The 18484-nt window shown below is 43.2% G+C and overlaps 1 protein-coding gene across 1 annotated transcript; it reads right to left on the reverse strand.

The window, feature by feature from the left end:
* Positions 1 to 2269: 2269 nt before the first annotated feature.
* LOC120029077 (FXYD domain-containing ion transport regulator 6-like) lies at positions 2270 to 15531 on the reverse strand. Its single transcript, XM_038974382.1, has 7 exons — positions 15016 to 15531; positions 4964 to 5017; positions 3168 to 3209; positions 2957 to 3049; positions 2830 to 2872; positions 2662 to 2711; positions 2270 to 2443 (listed from the first exon to the last, which is right to left on the reverse strand). The coding sequence occupies exons 2-7, from the start codon at positions 5010 to 5012 to the stop codon at positions 2400 to 2402; spliced, it is 321 nt and encodes a 106-aa protein (XP_038830310.1). The 5' UTR covers positions 5013 to 5017; positions 15016 to 15531; the 3' UTR covers positions 2270 to 2399.
* Positions 15532 to 18484: the final 2953 nt, after the last annotated feature.

Here is an 18484-nt window from a genome sequence, read left to right on the forward strand (position 1 = left end):
TAAAATAACATCAAATTCATCAGAAATACAGTGTAGACATTGCTAATGTTGTAAATGACTACTGTAGCTGGAAACGGCTGATTTTTAACGAAATATCTACGTAGACCAACAGAGGCACATTATCAGCAACCATCACTCCTGTGTTCCAATGGCATGTTGTGTTAGCTAATCCAAGTTGATCATTTTAAAAGGCTAAATGATCATTAGAAAACCCTTTTGCAATTATGTTAGCACAGCTGAAAACTGTTAAAAGCTAAAACTGGTCTTCTTTAGACTAGTTGAGTATCTGGAGAATAAGCATTTGTGGGTTCAATTACAGGCTCAAAATGGCCAGAAACAGTTTGTCTAGTTTGAGAAACAGACGTCTCACTGGCAGCTTTATTAAATAGTACCCACAAAACACCAGTCTCAACATCAACAGTGAAGAGGCGACTCCAGGATGCTGGCTTTCTAGGCAGAGTTCTTCTGTCCAGTGTCTGTGTTCTATTGTCCATCTTAATCTTTTCTTTTTATTGGCCAGTCTGAGATTTGGCTTTTTCTTTGCAACTTTGCTTAGAAGACCAGCATCCCGGAGTCGCCTCTTCACTGTTGACGTTGAGACAGGTGTTTTGTGGGTACTATTTAATGAAGCTGCCAGTTGAGGACTTGTGAGGCGTCCGTTTCTCAAACTAGACACTAATGTACTTGTCCTCTTGCTCAGTTGTGCACCGGGGCATCCCACACCTCTTTCTATTCTGGTTAGAGACAGTTTGTGCTGTTCTGTAACGGGAGTAGTACACCGCGTTGTATAAGATCTTCAGTTTCTTGGCAATTTCTCACATTGAATAGCCTTCATTTCTCAGAACAAGAATAGACTGACAAGTTTCAGAAGAAAGTAATTTTTTTCTGGACATTTTGAGCCTGTAATCGAACCCACAAATGCTGAAGCTCCATATACTCAACTAGGTTAAAGAAGGCCAGTTGTATTGCTTCTTTAATTAGCACAACAGTTTTCAGCTGTGCTAACATAATTTCAAAAGGGTTTTCTAATGATCAATTAGCCTTTTAAAATGATCAACTTGGATGAGCTAACACAACGTGCCATTGGAACACAGGAGGGATGGTTGCTGATAATGGGCCTCTGCACTCCTATGTAGATATTCAATAAAAAATGTGCAGTTTCCAGCTACAATAGTCATTCACAACATTAACAATGTCTACACTGTATTTCTGATCAATTTGATGTTATTTTAAATGGACATAAAATGCACTTTTCTTTAAAATACAAGGACATTTCTAAGTGACCCCAAACTTTTGAACGGTAGTGTATATATTGTATATCATCTACCACGTGAAAAACGTCATTAAGGACAATTGTTACAAGAGTGAAAGTGATAATAACAGCTCAGAAAAATATAGCAAACAGTAACCTCTAAAACCTAAAGACGATAGAAACACAGAATATAAGCTAAACACAAACAAGAACAACATTTCTTGACACATCTCTAATTATTAAGAACTGTGGTAAAGGCGATCTGCAAAAAGGTGTCACTGGCTAAGACAACAAACTGGAGACCGACTGTCGCAGAAAGGCACAGGTACACACGAGATCACTGAGACACGTACACGGGCACAGAGCACAGAACAATAGGTTAGAGGTTTATTTACATCTGCATTATCCCCCCACCCACCTCTACACTCTCCTACCCCTTGTCCTGTGGTCGCACAGTCTTCCTGTTGCATCATCTTCATTCTTCTACATCATCTTTGTCATCGTCAGCATCATCATTGTGTTGGTCCTTAGGAAGTGGTTCACAGTGGTGTAAAGTACTTAAGTAAAAATACTTTAAAGTACCACTTAAGTACTTTACTATATATATTTTTGACAACTTTTACAGCTAAAGAAAATAATTTTCCCTGACACCCAAAAGTACTCGTTACATTTTGAATGCTGAACAGAACAGTAAAATTGTCCAATTCACACACTTATCAAGAGAACATCCCTGGTCATCCCTACTGCCTCTGATCTGGCGGACTCACTAAACACAAATGCTTTGTTTGCAAATTACGTCTGAGTGTTGGAGTGTACCCATGACTATTCGTAAAATTAAAAAAATTAAAATAAATTGTGCCGTCTGGTTTGCCTAATATAAGGAATTTGAAATGATTTATACTTTTGATATATTTTTGAAATTACATTTACTTTTGATACTTAAGTATATTTAAAATCAAATACTTTTGGACTTTTACTCAAGTAGTATTTTACTGGGTGACTTTCACTCTTACTTGAGTCATTTTCTATTGAGGTATCTTTACTTTTACTCAAGTATGACAATTGTGTACTTTTTCCACCACTGGTGGTTCAGTGGCAGATATGATTGTACGTCAGTCAGGTGGGGAGGCAGTCTGGTTGGGCTGACTCAGTTCTCAGCCTTAGCTTCAGGCTCTGGCTCTGGCTCCTTAGCTGTGGTTGGACAGAAGAGGGGGAATCAAGGAAACTCGTATGACTTCATGAAAAGTCATCTAGTTTGGGGGAGTAATTTCAAAGGGGCCGAAACATAGGGCGAACCTAGGCATCGACTACGAAGAATCACTCCCAATGGTTGAACACAACTATGGATTGGTGTCAAGGTTGTTCGAGGGGGTGTGTGAGGGGTGAGTGGGTAGTGACAAGGCTCTCACCTTTGGACACGATCAGGGTCTCTGCCGTCGCCTCTTCGTCTCCAGGGGCCCTGCGATAGAACCAAGAGGACAGACATTGGTTGTCATGGTGACCACAGATGGAGAACACAGCCCCATAACAACAGAGCAGAAATGTAATCGACCAATCAGGCACAATTGCTGACTTACTTGAGCTTCTTCTCCTGATTGGGACAGCAGCGACATTTTCGGCCTAGAACGGACAACAAATCATGATCATGATCTTAAAATCAACAATCAAAGAGCCAATAAGTATGTGTGGCGTAGTTAGACTTACTGAAGTATGAAGACTTACTGAGGATGAGGAGGATGCCCAGCGCGAAGAGTACCACACCAAAGACCAGTCCACAGATCCGCAGGCTATGATAGTCTACACAGGCACACAGAGAGGAGGGACGTCTACTTAAGAAAGTCTTCTTTCATGGCTATTGGAACATTGTCAGTTGACGGGGAAGAGCATCAAGACCCACTAACAGGGGTCTACTTACCATAGACAAATGGGTCCACCTCTTTCTTCTCCTTTTCACCATCTGAAAATACAGGCACGGAGAAAGGCAAGGAAATGAGATACTAGCCATATAGAACATCTAGCGATCGTAGCAGTTTTCAATGCTGTACATACCTAGCAGTATAATGGGGCTGGGGTTAACATGGCTAAACACATTGATTACACACAGGTTACTCACCCTCGGCACATAGGTCTGCGACTGCTGAGAGAAAGCGAGAGAGAGAGAGAGAGAGAGGTGGTCGGAGGTAGTCTTTACGGGCTCTTATTTGAACTACAGCACGATGTCACATCCAGAGCTTGGATAGGGACCTTGGCAGGTTACGGTATTCACATCCAGAGCTTGGATAGGGATCTTGACAGGTTACAGTATTCACATCCAGAGCTTGGATAGGGATCTTGACAGGTTACGGTATTCACATCCAGAACTTGGATAGGGATCTTGACAGGTTACAGTATTCACATCCAGAGCTTGGATAGGGATCTGGACAGGTTACGGTATTCACATCCAGAGCTTGGATAGGGATGTTGACAGGTTACGGAATTCACATCCAGCGCTTGGATAGGGATCTTGACAGGTTACGGTATTCACATCCAGAGCTTGGATAGGGATCTTGGCAGGTTACGGTATTCACATCCAGAGCTTGGATAGGGATCTTGACAGGTTACGGTATTCACATCCAGAGCTTGGATAGGGATCTTGACAGGTTACGGTATTCACATCCAGCGCTTGGATAGGGATCTTGACAGGTTACGGTATTCACATCCAGAGCTTGGATAGGGATCTTGACAGGTTACGGTATTCACATCCGGTTGTGCAATGGCACTGGCCTTGTGGATGATTTGTTGAATGGGCTACCTCAGTTACCTCCCCGTCCTCCTCCTCCTCCCCGACTCTATTCTTCCAACCCCTGCTCCCTGTGTCAATTCATTTCCTAAATTCCCCATCAGCAAACACTGTCCGGCCCGGTGCACAAACCCCAGACTTTCTATCTGCTCCACAACCCCATTGTGTTTGTGTGTGCACTCTACTCAGCATGTATACGCATATCAACAGACAGAGAGTCACACTGAATGGGGAGTGAGTGCATGAAAACAAGGAATTATAGTGAGAGGGAGATTAATGGAGGAAAATGTACATCTGGAGATGGAGAAAGGGAAGAGGGAAAAGGAGAGATGTATAGTCTGGAGACGGAGACGAGAGACAAAAGAAGAAAGGAGGAAAGAAAGAGAAACCAGAACAGACGGTGTGAACAAAACACAGATGAAAGAATGGAGAGGATACAGAGAAGAAAGGCGGGCAGGAAAAGAGGGTGGGAAAGAACGTGAACTGAAGACAGGTGGGAAAACGCCAAAGCAATAGAATGTGGAAGGTTCATCTGATTGACAGACAAGCGAGAGTCTGGATAACACCAGATGACATGGATGGCTCAGTTGCTCTCTCCAGTGATGTACTGAACCTATGACTTCACACTTAGAATCTTAATGGCACAATAATGTGTGTGTGTGTGTGTGTGTCATGGCCTAAGTATATTTGGGACACACAGTATAGTACATTATACTTGGGATATACAGTATAGTACATTATACTTGGGATATACATATCAACACACAGACACACTGTACTACGCATGCAAAGGAAGCAAGCCTCAGGCTCTAGAACAAGTCAGTCCATTAATGTTCAGTCAAAACCCCATGCCTGCCATGTAATGCCACGGCCCTCCCCTGTGTCTCCTGCCTCCCTGTGGATAGAGCGGTAGTGGTGGAGGGGGCACTTACCAGCCACATACACCAGGAGCGAAAAGAGGAAGAATAGAACAGTTTCCATGGTAACTGCAGAAAGAGAGAGAGAAAGAGAAAGAAATAGAGCGAGAGAGAACTGTGTTAGTTGGATACATGCCACGCACATACACACCAAGACACACATGCTCACACAGACACATATGTAAGGTTGGAAAAAGGCCCTCACATCACCCTTGTATTGAACCAACCTGTTGTGTAACCCCACTAAACTTTATTCGTATTGCATAACATTAAATGAAACATACACTGGTAGATAGATAATGATACTAAATCAGGCAGCTGTGAGCCCCAATGCCTGCAGACGGATTGGTAAGTGTCTCATTTTCAGTTACATTCTCAAACCAGTACTACACAGACATCTTGGTGGGAATAGAAGCTAGATGTAAGAGTTGCCAAGCTGCCGGAGTTATTAGAGTAATGGGTTGAAGATGAGCCCACTACAGACAGATGGTTACAATACCACAGTAGATTACTTGGATTCAGGCTTTTTATGGAAAGAAACTTGCCTTCCAGGCAAAGAGATGACACCAATCCCTCCATTGTTTCCCCTCTCCTCTCTTTTCCCATCTCTCTATCCATCTACGTTCTCCATGTTCTGTGCCCCACTTCCCATGGAGCATATCCTTTATTGATACCACCATGAAGATTGCGTGGGAGAGAACACGTTCGGCTAAACAGGATCCAAGCCATTAGCATAGCATCACAGTCCAGATGCTGCTTGTGCAGTGTTCACCTCCAAACTCCCTTAAAGACCTTGCCCTTGAAACAGCTTTAAGGGGCGAGCCCAGCCCCATGGTCACAGGTTGACGTTTTTTGGGGGGATGAGTCATGTTCTGGACGCAGGTAATTTCCTCAATGATAGGGGACTTAGTAAGTGGGTAACAAATGGTCTAATGAACTGGTGGAGAGTGGCTTCAGAGCTCACATTGTTGTCATGTTGAATCCAGGCAATTATTCACAGATCTACACGTTTCGCATATTTGCCATGTTGAATCCAGGCAATTATTCACAGATCTACACGTTTCGCATATTTGTCATTCATGGCATTAAGAGCATCGCTTGCAAAAGCCAAACTGACCTCTCAGTATAGTACAGTAAGTCTCTACACACAGTTACGTGGATTCATATTAGTCCGTAAACCAGCTGCATGTTTTACCTGGTTGCATGTTATCACTATTCTACCCGGTTACAGTATGTGTGCTTTATATGCCTGCTGTTGTCTATATCCAGACAGGTTCTGGGTTATGACTGGGACCATAGCACTCAGTCACCACGGAGCAGACATTAGTGGGTTGTTATGTCTGGCTCTGTGATGTTGCGTCTACTCCCGCCACCCTCCCTAGCTGCACTAAATAGGACAATGTTGCATTCATGATCCACACATTCAGTCAGTCACCACCCATCCCGGCCCTCTAACCCTGGGCTACTCATAAGCAGGAGATACACAGGCAGGGAGGACGTCTACAGAGTGGATGAGAACGTGTGGTGAAGGATAATAGACATCCACAGATGTGGCAAAAAAGGTCTTCTCCGAGAGGGGGGATGGGTTCATCTGCGTGGTGATTGAGGCTTAACAGCTGCTACAACCTTAACACCGTCAAGCTCCGCTGTGACTTTTGACCGTGAACTTTACACCCTCTCATTGTTCAACACAGCATTCCTATCCTCTTCCTTATTCAATCATCACATCCTGTCCTTTTTACCCATCTGATTTTTACCCATCTTTTTACCCACTTTCTTTTTAAAAATGTGAAATGTCAGAATAATAGTTGAGAGAATTATTTATTTCAGCTTTCATTTCTGTCATCACATTCCCAGTGGGTCAGAAGTTAACATACACTCAATTAGTATTTGGTAGCATTGCCTTTAAATTGTTTAACTTGGGTCAAACATTTCAGGTAGCCTTCCACAAGCTCCCACAATAAATTGGGTGAATTTTGGCCCATTCCTCCTGACAGAGCTGGTGTAACTAAGTCAGGTTTGTAGGGCTCCTTGCTCGCACACGTTTTCAGTTCTGCCCACAACTTTTCTATAGGATTGAGGTCAAGGCTTTGTGATGGCCACTCCAATACCTTGACTTTGTTGTTCTTAAGCCATTTTGCCACAACTTTGAAAGTATGCTTGGGGTCATTGTCCATTTCGAAGACCCATTTGCGACCAAGCTTAACTTCCTGACTGATGTCTTGAGATGTTGCTTCAATATATCCACATAATTTCCCTTCTTCGTGATGCCATCTATTTTGTGATGTGCACCAGTCCCTCCTGCAGCAAAGCACCACCACAACATGATGCTGCCACCCCGATGCTTCATGGTTGGGATGGTGTTCTTCGGCTTGTAAGCCTCCCCCTTTTTCCTCCAAACATAACGATGGTCATTATAGCCAAACAGTTCTATTTTTGTTTCATCAGACCAGAGGACATTTCTCCAAAAAGTACGATCTTTGTCCCCATGTGCAGTTGCAAACCATAGTCTGGCTTTTTTATGGCGGTTTTGGAGCAGTGGCTTCTTCCTTGCTGAATGGCCTTTCAGGTTATGTCGATATAGGACTCGTTTTACTGTGGATATAGATACTTTTGTACCTGTTTCTTCCAGCATCTTCACAAGGTCCTTTGCTGTTGTTCTGGGATAGATTTGCACTTTTCGCACCAAAGTACGTTCATCTCTAGGAGATAGAACGCGTCTCCTTCCTGAGCGGTATGACGGCTGTGTGGTCCCATGGTGTTTATGCTTGCGTACTATTGTTTGTACAGATGAACATGGTACCTTCAGGCATTTGGAAAGGTCTTGGCGGCTTTCTTTTGATTTTCCCATGATGTCAAGCAAAGAGGCACTGAGTTTGAAGGTAGGCCTTGAAATGCATCCACAGGTACACCTCCAATTGACTCAAATGATGTCAATTAGCCCACCAGAAGCTTCTAAAGCCATGACATCATGTTCTGGAATTTTCCAAGCTGTTTAAAGGCACAGTCAACTTAGTGTATGTAAACTTCTGACCCACTGGAATTGTGATACAGTGAAATACTCTGTCTGCAAACATTTGTTGGAAAAATGACTTGTATCATGTACAAAGTAGATGTCCTAACCGACTTGCCAAAACTATAGTTTGTTAGCAAGAAATGTGTGGAGTGGTTGAAAAACGAGTTTCAATGACTCCAACCTAAGTGTATGTAAACTTCCGATTTCAACTATGTATGTATGTATGTATGCATGCATGCATGTATGTATGTATGTATGTATGCATGTATGTATGTAGAGAGAGGCATAGAGGACCCCACTTACACATAGCTACCTTGCTAATGGTACTAATAGCGCGTTAACATAGTGAAGGTAAAGGCTACGTGACACCTTGGATGACCTCTAGGGGGATTAGGCACCCTTTTCAAAGCTCCATACTTCTACTACTAGTCTACACTATAGACACAATAAAAACACAGGACTGAGGAGCACAGTACAAGCTATTAGTCCACCCAGCACAAAGGATTTACATTCAAAACACATTTTAACCTTTTCAACAAGCTGAAAAGGAGGGATAGGAAAAGGATGACAGTGAATGGGGCGAGGCAGGAAGCTGAGGCATGATAGCAAATACAAGCCACTGAGGTCCATTCAGTAGTGTTTACCTCAGAGTAGAATTTTAGAGCTCTGCAATTTGGCCTAAAAATTATATCTCCATTTTTTTATGGGCGATTCACGATCTACACTGTACCTCTGAATAAACGTTGCACAATTCAAGGTCAAATGCGCAGTATTTCAAACAGTCAGCAATAATCTAATGAATTAAAGGGCTTTTGAAATGATACTTCGGCCACATTTTCCAGAACCAACGTTCATTGATTCTCCTGTTTTAGTAGTTGCTCGTACGGTTAGAAAGGTTCACGTCTCCTTTATTACAGTAAAATAATGTCTCCACGTGTTCCGGTGTCCGTGTGACCGATTCTGTTGGAACAAACCTCCAATGCAAATAGCGAGTTGAAACCACTTGTCAGAGAGGAAGAAGTGATCTCTCATCTTTGTTTTTTTGTGAGTGACTTGGTGTGTGTGTGTGTGGACATAGGAAGGTGCACACAGCACAGAAGGAGCGATGGAGACGACGTAAGAACAAGCGGACATAAACGCTCATGAAAACAAAACAAATGTAAAAATGTGATTCTTGCGATACGGGCATTTGCAATTGCACTAAAACATACATTCTAATTAATTGAATTAGTTCTATATATCGCCTAGCCCTAACTGACAGTGAGGAATGACCTGCTGTCAACTGTCTAACAATCAGGACCAGAGGGCAAGAAAAACACAATGTCAATAGTCTGAAATTCCACCCAGTGGGAAAGTGCAATTCAACCAGTTCTACGTCTGAGATCAGAGGTTGACAATTTGGAATCCCGTGGGAAAGCTGTTGTTTGGGTGTGGCACCGCCAGCCAGGCCAGTGCTAGTGACACAGACACTCAAGTTCACCTCCCTTGCTAGAATTGAGAAGTGCCACCCGATTCACTGGCCTCTATGCCTCTCCTTAACCCACTTTTGTCACTCCATTGTTTGTATGTGTCACGTTTCAGTCCCATGGTGCTGCCATCACTTCGCTTTGTCTGAGCTAGAAGGGGGAAGGGTAGAGCAGAGGGGGGAGGGCAGGCAGAAACTGAGGCAGAAGCAGCGGCATCCTGGGATGACGTCGGTGTAGACATCTACAGAAGCAACAAACCCAGGGAGGGAGCTATGACTCGAGCCCAAGACCATGAATGATGAATTATGCATATGGAAGAAGACATCGAAATAAACATCATAGTGGAAATGCTGTCGTGTGTTGTGACCCATTGTTTATCTTCCTTCTCTGTGTGAGTGTGAATCTTTTCACACCTGAACGCTCACGCCTTTGTTTGCGAGTGTCTAGGCCATGATCAAACCTGCACTCTTAGAAAAAATGGTTCCAAAAGGGTTCCATGTAGAACACTTTTTGGTTCCAGGGTTCTACATGGAGCTCAAACTGTTAAGGGTTGTACTTGGAACTCAAAAGGGTTCTCCCTGGAACCAAAAGGGTTCTACCTGGTACCAAAAAGGTTTCTTCAAAGGGTACTCCTATGGGGACAGCTAAAGAACCCTTTTAGGTCCTAGATGGCACTTTTTTTCTAAGAGTTTAGAGTGTATGGTTGTGGGAAATTATATTTGGGAGCATTGTGATCTAACTGCTGGAGCTTGGTTTCTCTCTGGATCTTACCCATTATTGTTATTTCTATGTCAATTTGACACTGATCGCTATCTCCCTGGGACACCCAGACTCATGTAAAAGCTCCCATATCTACAGTGGCAAGAAAAAGTATGTGAACCATTTGGAATTACCTGGATTTCTGCATAAATTGGTCATCAAATTTGATCTGATCTTCATCGAAGTCACAACAGTAGACAAACACAGTGCGCTTAAACTAATAACACACAAATTATTGCATTTTTCTTGTCTATATTGAATACATCAGTTAAACACTCACAGTGTAGGTTGGAAAAAGTATGTGAATCCCTAGGCTAATGACTTCTCCAAAAGCTAATTGGAGCCAGGAGTCTACTAACCTGGAGTCCAATCAATGAGACAAGATTGGAGATGTTGGTTAGAGCTGCCTTGCCCTATAAAAAACACTCACAAAATTTGAGTTTGCTATTCACAAGAAGCATTGCCTGATGTGAACCATGCCTCGAACAAAAGAGATCTCAGAAGACCTAACATTAAGAATTGTTGACTTGCATAAAGCTGGAAAGGGTTACAAAAGTATCTCTAAAAGCCTTGATGTTCATCAGTCCACGGTAAGACAAACTGTCTATAAATGGAGAAAGTTCAGCACTGTTGCTACTCTCCCTAGGAGTGGCCGTCCTGCAAAGATGACTGCAAGAGCACAGCAGCTCAATGAGGTTAAGAAGAATCCTAGTGTCAGCTAAAGACTTACAGAAATCTCTGGAACATGCTAACAACTCTGTTGACGAGAGTACAATACGTAAAACACTAAACAAGAATGGTGTTCATGGAAGGACACCACGGAAGAAGCCACTGCTGTCCAAAAAAAACATTACTGTACGTCTGAAGTTTGCAAAAGTGCACCTGGATGTTCCACAGCGCTACTGGCAAAATATTCTGTGTACAAATGAAACTACAGTTGAGTTGTTTGGAAGCAACACACAACTCTATGTGTGGAAAAAAAGTCACAGCACACCAACATCCCCATCCCAACTGTAAACTATGGTGGAGGGAGCATCATGGTTTGGGGCTTCTTTGCTGCCTCAGGGCATGGACAGCTTGCTATCATTAACGGAAAAATGAATTCCCAAGTTTATCAAGACATTTTGCAGGAGAACGTTAGGCTATCTGTCCACCAATTGAAGCTCAACGGAAGTTGGGTGATGCAACAGGACAACGACCCAAAACACAGACGTAAATCAACATCAGAAGGGCTTCAACAGAAGAAAATACGGCTTCTGGGGTGGCCCAGTCAGTCCTGACTTCAACCCGATTGAGATGCTGTGGCATGACCTCAAGAGAACATTTCACACCAGACATCCCAAGAATATTGCTGAACTGAAACAGTTTTGTAAAGAGGAATGGTTCAAAATTCCCCCTGACTGTTGTGCAAGTCTGATTCCCAACTACAGAAAGCATTTGGTTGAGGTTATTGCTGCCAACGGAGGGTCAACCAGTTATTCAATCCAAGGGTTCACATAATTTCCCCACCCTGCACTGTGAATGTTTACACGGTGTGTTCAATAAAGACAAGAAAAAGTACAATTGTTATTAGTTAAGCAGACTGTGTTGGTCTGTTGTTGTGACCTAGATGAAGATCAGATTGAATTTTATGACCGATTTATGCAGAAATCCAGGTATTTCCAAAGGGTTCAAATACTTGTTCTTGCCACTGTAGGTGTTTGGGAGGTAGGTCAGGCGTTTGAAGAGTGCAGAATGATTATCTATTTACCCCATCTCACTGACAAAACAGCTGCTCTTACCCGAGACAAACCTCTCTATTACTGACAATGTGATTTTAGAGTACCTCTCTGCTGATGAAAGATGCATGTAGCTGTGAAATTAAAGGAAACACCAACATAAAGTGCCTAAATAGGGTGTTGGGCCACCAGAACCTGACAGAACAGCTTCAATGCACCTTGGTATAGATTCTACAAGTGTCTGGAACTCTATTGGAGGGATGTGACACCTTTCTTCCACGAGAAATTCTATCATTTGGTGTTTTGTCTCATATTGTTTACATCGTTTTTTCATGCTCATCAAACCATTCAGGGACATTGTCATCCTATGGAGAGGAGACATAGCCATAATCATCCTGGAAGAGATGGCTAGAAATGGTTCACCAGAATGGCTGTGTATTTATTGCCGTTTACCTTGCCCTTCTAACGGGTTGAGTGGACCTAAACCATGCCAGGAAAAAGCAACCTACACCATGACAGAGCTTCCAGAACTCTCATTTACTAAGTGTTTCCTTTATTTTGGCGGTTACCTGTAGCGCTCCACAATGCCGCTGCCTCTGATTAGCTCTCAGGCGTGCGTGCATGTGCGTGCGTGCCTCATCTGTCGCTTTACTACAACTCGCTCATTCTCATTATGTGATCCAGACGTGTTATAATACAACCCAAATAGAACAGGCAAATGATGAATTAGCACAAAATACAGGGCATCAAGATCCTTCTGGAGCAAGACCCCATGGCTTATGGCTTAGCATCTTTGCCATCACCGTGATTGTAAATCTCCATGACAACAAGACATTGGACGTGCCTACTGCCATGGCGCCGGGGAATTGCTACGGCAACTGTTTCCATCAGGTGACTACTATTCGAGGTACCAAATACTGTCGGCGAGGGATGTGTGCCGAGTGGAGGGAGGTGGGCTCGAGATGGTATTGTCATGAAAAACTTTAGTATGTGAGAAGAGAAGAAAGGGGTGGGGACACAGTGATGAGATTCAAACGTTAATTAATGCGTGTTCACGCTCAACATACATTTACATTTAAGTCATTTAGTAGAGGCTCTTATCCAGAGCGACTTACAAGTACATACATTCATACTTTTTTTTGTACTGGTCCCCCGTGGGAATCGAACCCACAACCCTGGCGTTGCAAGCGTTGCAAGCGCCATGCTCTACCAACTGAGCCACACGGGACCATACATAAGCCAACATAAGCCTTTATACAACAGGGTCGTTCCACTAGAAAAGTGCATTTTCATATTTTCAGTAGAAATTGTGCGCCAATATTTAATTAAAAAAATATATTATATTAAGTTCCCTGTAATTAATATAGACCACATGGAAAATTCTATGAATCAGATTTTTATTATGATTTTTTTTTTTTGCTTAAGTGACAAAATTCAGCATTTTGACATGCCCCTCGGTGCACCCTCTGACTTCTAGGAAGATTTTAACCCACGTAACTCCAACATTTCTCCAAGTTTTCCCCCTCATTGTAAAGCCCTAGTTATTTTTGTTGCTTTGACAAAGTCATATCTAAGATGATCATTTACTTCATGTGATTAGTGATTCATCCAATCTCATCAAATATCTGTCCCTTATTTTAAGGTAAACCCTGCTACATGAACTGAACTCGTTTTAATACGGTGAAACTATTTTTTTTTAAATTTAAATATGCATATCTAAAAATCAAATCATAGTGATAAGGCAGGTGAGCTGGTTCTACTCCTTTTGGCCATTTTCGGATATTTTGTGGTGGAAAACTGAGCGGGTCGACCATAATACATTAACCCTGTTACCCAGAAAGTCCGGCTAAAAATGAACATCATTTTGTGAAGCTTGCATTCAACTGCCGCTCCCTGTTGCACACAACAAGCTTCAATTCCCCTGTCACAGGGGGATATATGGCTTATTTAAGATTAAATCATCAACCCTGTTACTTGATTTGGCACTAAATAGGCACTTACTGTAGTCATTTTTCAATTTAACCTCTTGAGATGCTAAAACGTTTTTTTTTTTAACATTAAGTCGAACATGTGTTGTTTATGAATGTTAAAATAAGGTGAAATAAAAACATGTTGGGACTAAATTACACTACCCAAAAGGTAATCATTTGCTGGAACGACCCAACAGCTCATGACAACCAAATGAACGAACACAAGTGCCTCCGTTTAATTATTGCAGGCTACCTACCACATATCCATCATCCACAGATAAGCTTTTTTCGCGCTCCCAGACCACTGCCCAAAATGGAGACTGGGAGGGACAATAACTCCCGAATAATTGTATCAGTTTTTATATTATAACATTGCCTATAGTGTGTCTCTGGTGTTACCTACATTACGACATAGCCGTAGTTTGCATAACTGTGCATGAGTGTGTTTTATAATTTGCAAAGGCGAGGTAGTCTAGCTAGCTCATCATGGACACCGTGCCTGGCGCGAGCTCCGCGAGTCTGCCACTTTCACCGATCCTAACCTGTTGCTTTACCACTAGACTTGCTAGTATTGTGGACAGGGGAGTATTCAGGCGCTTCAAATAATTCGTTCTACATACCATTTAGACCTATTTGGCCTAGGACTAATTATACAAACTGTTGAATGATGTGTGTCTGCTCTGCACGAGACGACTTGGCTGAACTAACATCATACACTGCCACTGTGAAAAGGACACACCCTCGCGGCATTAGAATCGATTGCATACAAAAACAAGTCGAGACCTTTATAGTTTAGGCCTATTTGGGGAAAAAAGCTCTTACAGACGTTATTTTTGCAAAATAAAATGCAATGAGTGAATATATATATATTTTATATCCATCATGCAACTTATATTATGCATGCATAGGCCTATACACATTGAGACAAGTTCTCAATACATTATTCACATCAATATTTCAGGAAATTAAATGTTGCCTATATTATTTATTAGCCAATACACCCCACTCATTTGACCAGATACCAGGTTCCAAATATTTAGCTCCAACTAGGCAGACAATAACACGCTGTAGATATGAGAACGCACACGCCCCTTTTGAATTATGTCGAAAAACAAACATGCCCAATTTATCTTCTTACCTCTTTCTATTATCTTGACGTTGAGCTACAAGTTGATTGACCCCAATCCAATCCACGACAAGGATCAGCTTCTTCTCGCAAAGCGTAATTATTGTTTCAATTTGTATAATCTGTGCCTTCTCACTGTTCAATTGCAGTCCCACGAAGGGTTCTTGATCGTGTCGCGCTCTTAGAATGTAAAAATAGTTTGCCAATATCTTTGTTGGAGAATCTCAATGTTTCTTCTGTTCTTATTGATTACAAAAGGTCTCTTGATGTCTGTCTGTCTCTCACTCTCTCTACCTCACACACCAGCCCAGCCTCACACGAATTGATTGTGAGACTGTGTTGCGCACACACGACCCCCTGTTGATGTTCGTGAGCATCTAGCCATCTACCCGTAGCTTTCCGCGCGTCTTCCCGTCCGTTGAATCGGGCACCCAACCAGTTACAAATATACACTGAATGTGTTTTTGATGTAAACTACAATGTAGTCTGTGGTAAACCATCAGTATTGGGAGACTGGAGAGAGAGAGATTGACATTAGGGAGCAGTCGAAATGTACACAATTGTTACCTGGAGGAAAAATGGGGGAGGGTCATGATTTTTCAATTTCAGTCAGTGGGAGGGTTTAGTCTTTTTTTTATTTAGTCCGGGGAGGGTTATGCAATATTGCTTATGTTTGAGAAGACAGAAAGAAAGAAAGAGAGAGAGATTTACATTAGGGAGCAGTCACAATGTCAGAGGGAGGGTTTAGTATTTTTTTTATTTAGTCCAGGGGAGGGTCATGTGATTTGTAATTGATCAAATGTTGTATTGCTCAGGGTTTGAGAACTAGTTGCTTATTATAGTATCTCGATGAGTACCCGATGATGACCCTCGTCCCTGTTTCTCTGCTGGGCGTGTAATATCAAGTGCGCCTAGTGTGGTCTCAATGAAATGATCCATAGCCTATACTATAGGCTATGCGAAGAGCATGCTCGGTGAAGCATAGGGCCAAGTTATATTTCTAAGAAAATGTACTTCCTGAGTTTTTGCGCTCTTGGAATGGTGTATACAAACACAAGTGTAAAGGAATGAATAAGAATATGTACATAAAGAGTCATGAATGAGCGATGGCCGAACGGCATAGGCAAGATGCAGTAGATGGTATAGAGTACAGTATATACATATGAGATGAGTAATGTAGGGTATGTAAACATTATATAAAGTGGCATTGTTTAAAGTGGCTAGTGATACATTTATTACATACATTTTTCATTATTAAAGTGGCTAGAGATGAGTCAGTATGTTGGCAGCAGCCACTCAAAGTTAGTGATGGCTGTTTAACAGTCTGATGGCCTTGAGATAGAAGCTGTTTTTCAGTCTCTCGGTCCCCGCTTTGATGCACCTGTACTGACCTCGCCTTCTGGATGATAGCGGGGTGAACAGGCAGTGGCTCGGGTGGTTGTTGTCCTTGATAATCTTTTTGGCCTTCCTGTGACATCGGGTGGTGTAGGTGTCCTGGAGGGCAGGTAGTTTGCCCCCGGTGATGCGTTGTGCAGACATCACTACCCTCTGGAGAGCCTTACGGTTGTGGGCGGAGCAGTTGCTGTACCAGGCGGTGATACAGCCCGACAGGATGCTCTCGATTGTGTATCTGTAAAAGTTTGAGTGTTTTTGGTGACAAGCCGAATTTCTTCCGCCTCCTGAGGTTGAAGAGGCGCTGCTGCGCCTTCTTCACCACGCTGTCTGCGTGGGTGGACCATTTCAGTTTGTCCGTGATGTGTACGCCGAGGAACTTAAAACTTTCCACCTTCTCCACTACTGTCCCGTCGATGTGGATAGGGGGCTGCACCCTCTGCTGTTTCCTGAAGTCCACGATCATCTCCTTTGTTTTGTTGACATTGAGTGTGAGGTTATTTTCCTGACACCACACTCCGAGGGCCCTCACCTCCTCCCTGAAGGCCGTCTTGTCGTTGTTGGTAATCAAGCCTACCACTGTAGTGTCGTCTGCAAACTTGATGATTGAGTTGGAGGCGTGCATGGCCACGCAGTCATGGGTGAACAGGGAGTACAGGAGAGGGCTGAGAACGCACCCTTGTGGGGCCCCAGTGTTGAGGATCAGCGGGGTGGAGATGTTGTTTCCTACCCTCACCACCTGGGGGCGGCCCGTCAGGAAGTTCAGGACCCAGTTGCACTGGGCGGGGTCGAGACCCAGGGTCTCAAACTTTATGACGAGTTTGGAGGGTACTATGGTGTTAAATGCTGAGCTGTAGTCGATGAACAGCATTCTTACATAGGTATTCCTCTTGACCAGATAGGTTAGGGCAGTATGATTGCGATTGCGTCGTCTGTGGACCTATTGGGACGGTAAGCAAATTGGAGTGGGTCTAGGGTGTCAGGTAGGGTAGAGGTGATATGGTCCTTGACTAGTCTCTCAAAGCACTTCATGATGACGGAAGTGAGTGCTACGGGGCGATAGTAATTTAGCTAAGTTACCTTAGCTTTCTTGGGAACAGGAACAATGGTGGCCCTCTTGAAGCATGTGGGAACAGCAGACTGGGATAAGGATTGATTGAATATGTCCGTAAACACACCATCTGCGCATGCTCTGAGGACGCGGCTGGGGATGCCGTCTGGGCCGGCAGCCTTGCGAGGGTTAACACGTTTAAATGTTTTACTCACATTAGCTGCAGTGAAGGAGAGCCCGCAGGTTTTGGTAGTGGGCCATGTCAGTGGCACTGTACTGTCCTCAAAGCGAGCAAAGAAGTTGTTTAGTTTGTCTGGGAGCAAGACATCGTGGTCCGCGACGTGGTTGGTTTTCCTTTTGTAGTCCGTGATTGACTGTAGACCCTGTCACATACGTCTCGTGTCGGAGCTGTTGAATTGCGACTCTACTTTGTTTCTATACTGACGCTTAGCTTGCTTGATTGCCTTGCGGAGGGAATAGCTACACTGTTTGTATTCGGTCATGTGTCCGGACACCTTGCCCTGATTAAAAGCAGTGGTTCGAGCTTTCAGTTTGGCTCGAATGCTGCCATCAATCCACGGTTTCTGGTTGGGGAAGGTTTTAATAGACACTGTGGGTACAACATCACCGATGCACTTGCTAATAAACTCGCTCACCGAATCAGCGTATTCATCAATGTTATTGTCCAACGCTATGCGGAACATATCCCAGTCCACGTGATCGAAGCAATCTTGAAGCGTGGAATCCGATTGGTTGAACAGACGTGAGCACGGGCATTTCCTGTTTTAGTTTCTGTCAATAAACTGGGAGCAACAAAATGGAGTCGTGGTCAGAATTTCCAAAAGGAGGGCGGGGAAGGGCTTTGTATGCGTCGCGGAAGTTAGAAAACAGTGATCCAGGGTTTTGCCAGCCCGGGTCGCGCATTCGATATGCTGATAAAATTCTTGGAGCCTTGTTTTCAGATTAGCCTTGTTAAAATCCCCAGCTACAATAAATGCAGCCTCAGGATATGTGGTTTCCAGTTTACATAGACTCAAA

This window comes from Salvelinus namaycush, chromosome 34 (genome assembly GCF_016432855.1).
Source record: "Salvelinus namaycush isolate Seneca chromosome 34, SaNama_1.0, whole genome shotgun sequence".
NCBI classification, from domain to species: domain Eukaryota; kingdom Metazoa; phylum Chordata; class Actinopteri; order Salmoniformes; family Salmonidae; genus Salvelinus; species Salvelinus namaycush.

What these genes read in the sequence shown, in the direction of transcription:
- LOC120029077 (XM_038974382.1), bottom strand. Translation starts at nt 5,012, where the DNA reads ATGGAAACTGTTCTATTCTTCCTCTTTTCGCTCCTGGTGTATGTGGCT. An exon ending in GCTCCTGGTGTATGTGGCTG is followed by an intron (nt 3,210 to 4,963) that starts GTAAGTGCCCCC and finishes CTGTATTTTCAG; the next exon opens with ATGGTGAAAAGGAGAAGAAA. An exon ending in CAGTAAGTCTTCATACTTCA is followed by an intron (nt 2,873 to 2,956) that starts GTAAGTCTAACT and finishes TGTCCGTTCTAG; the next exon opens with GCCGAAAATGTCGCTGCTGT.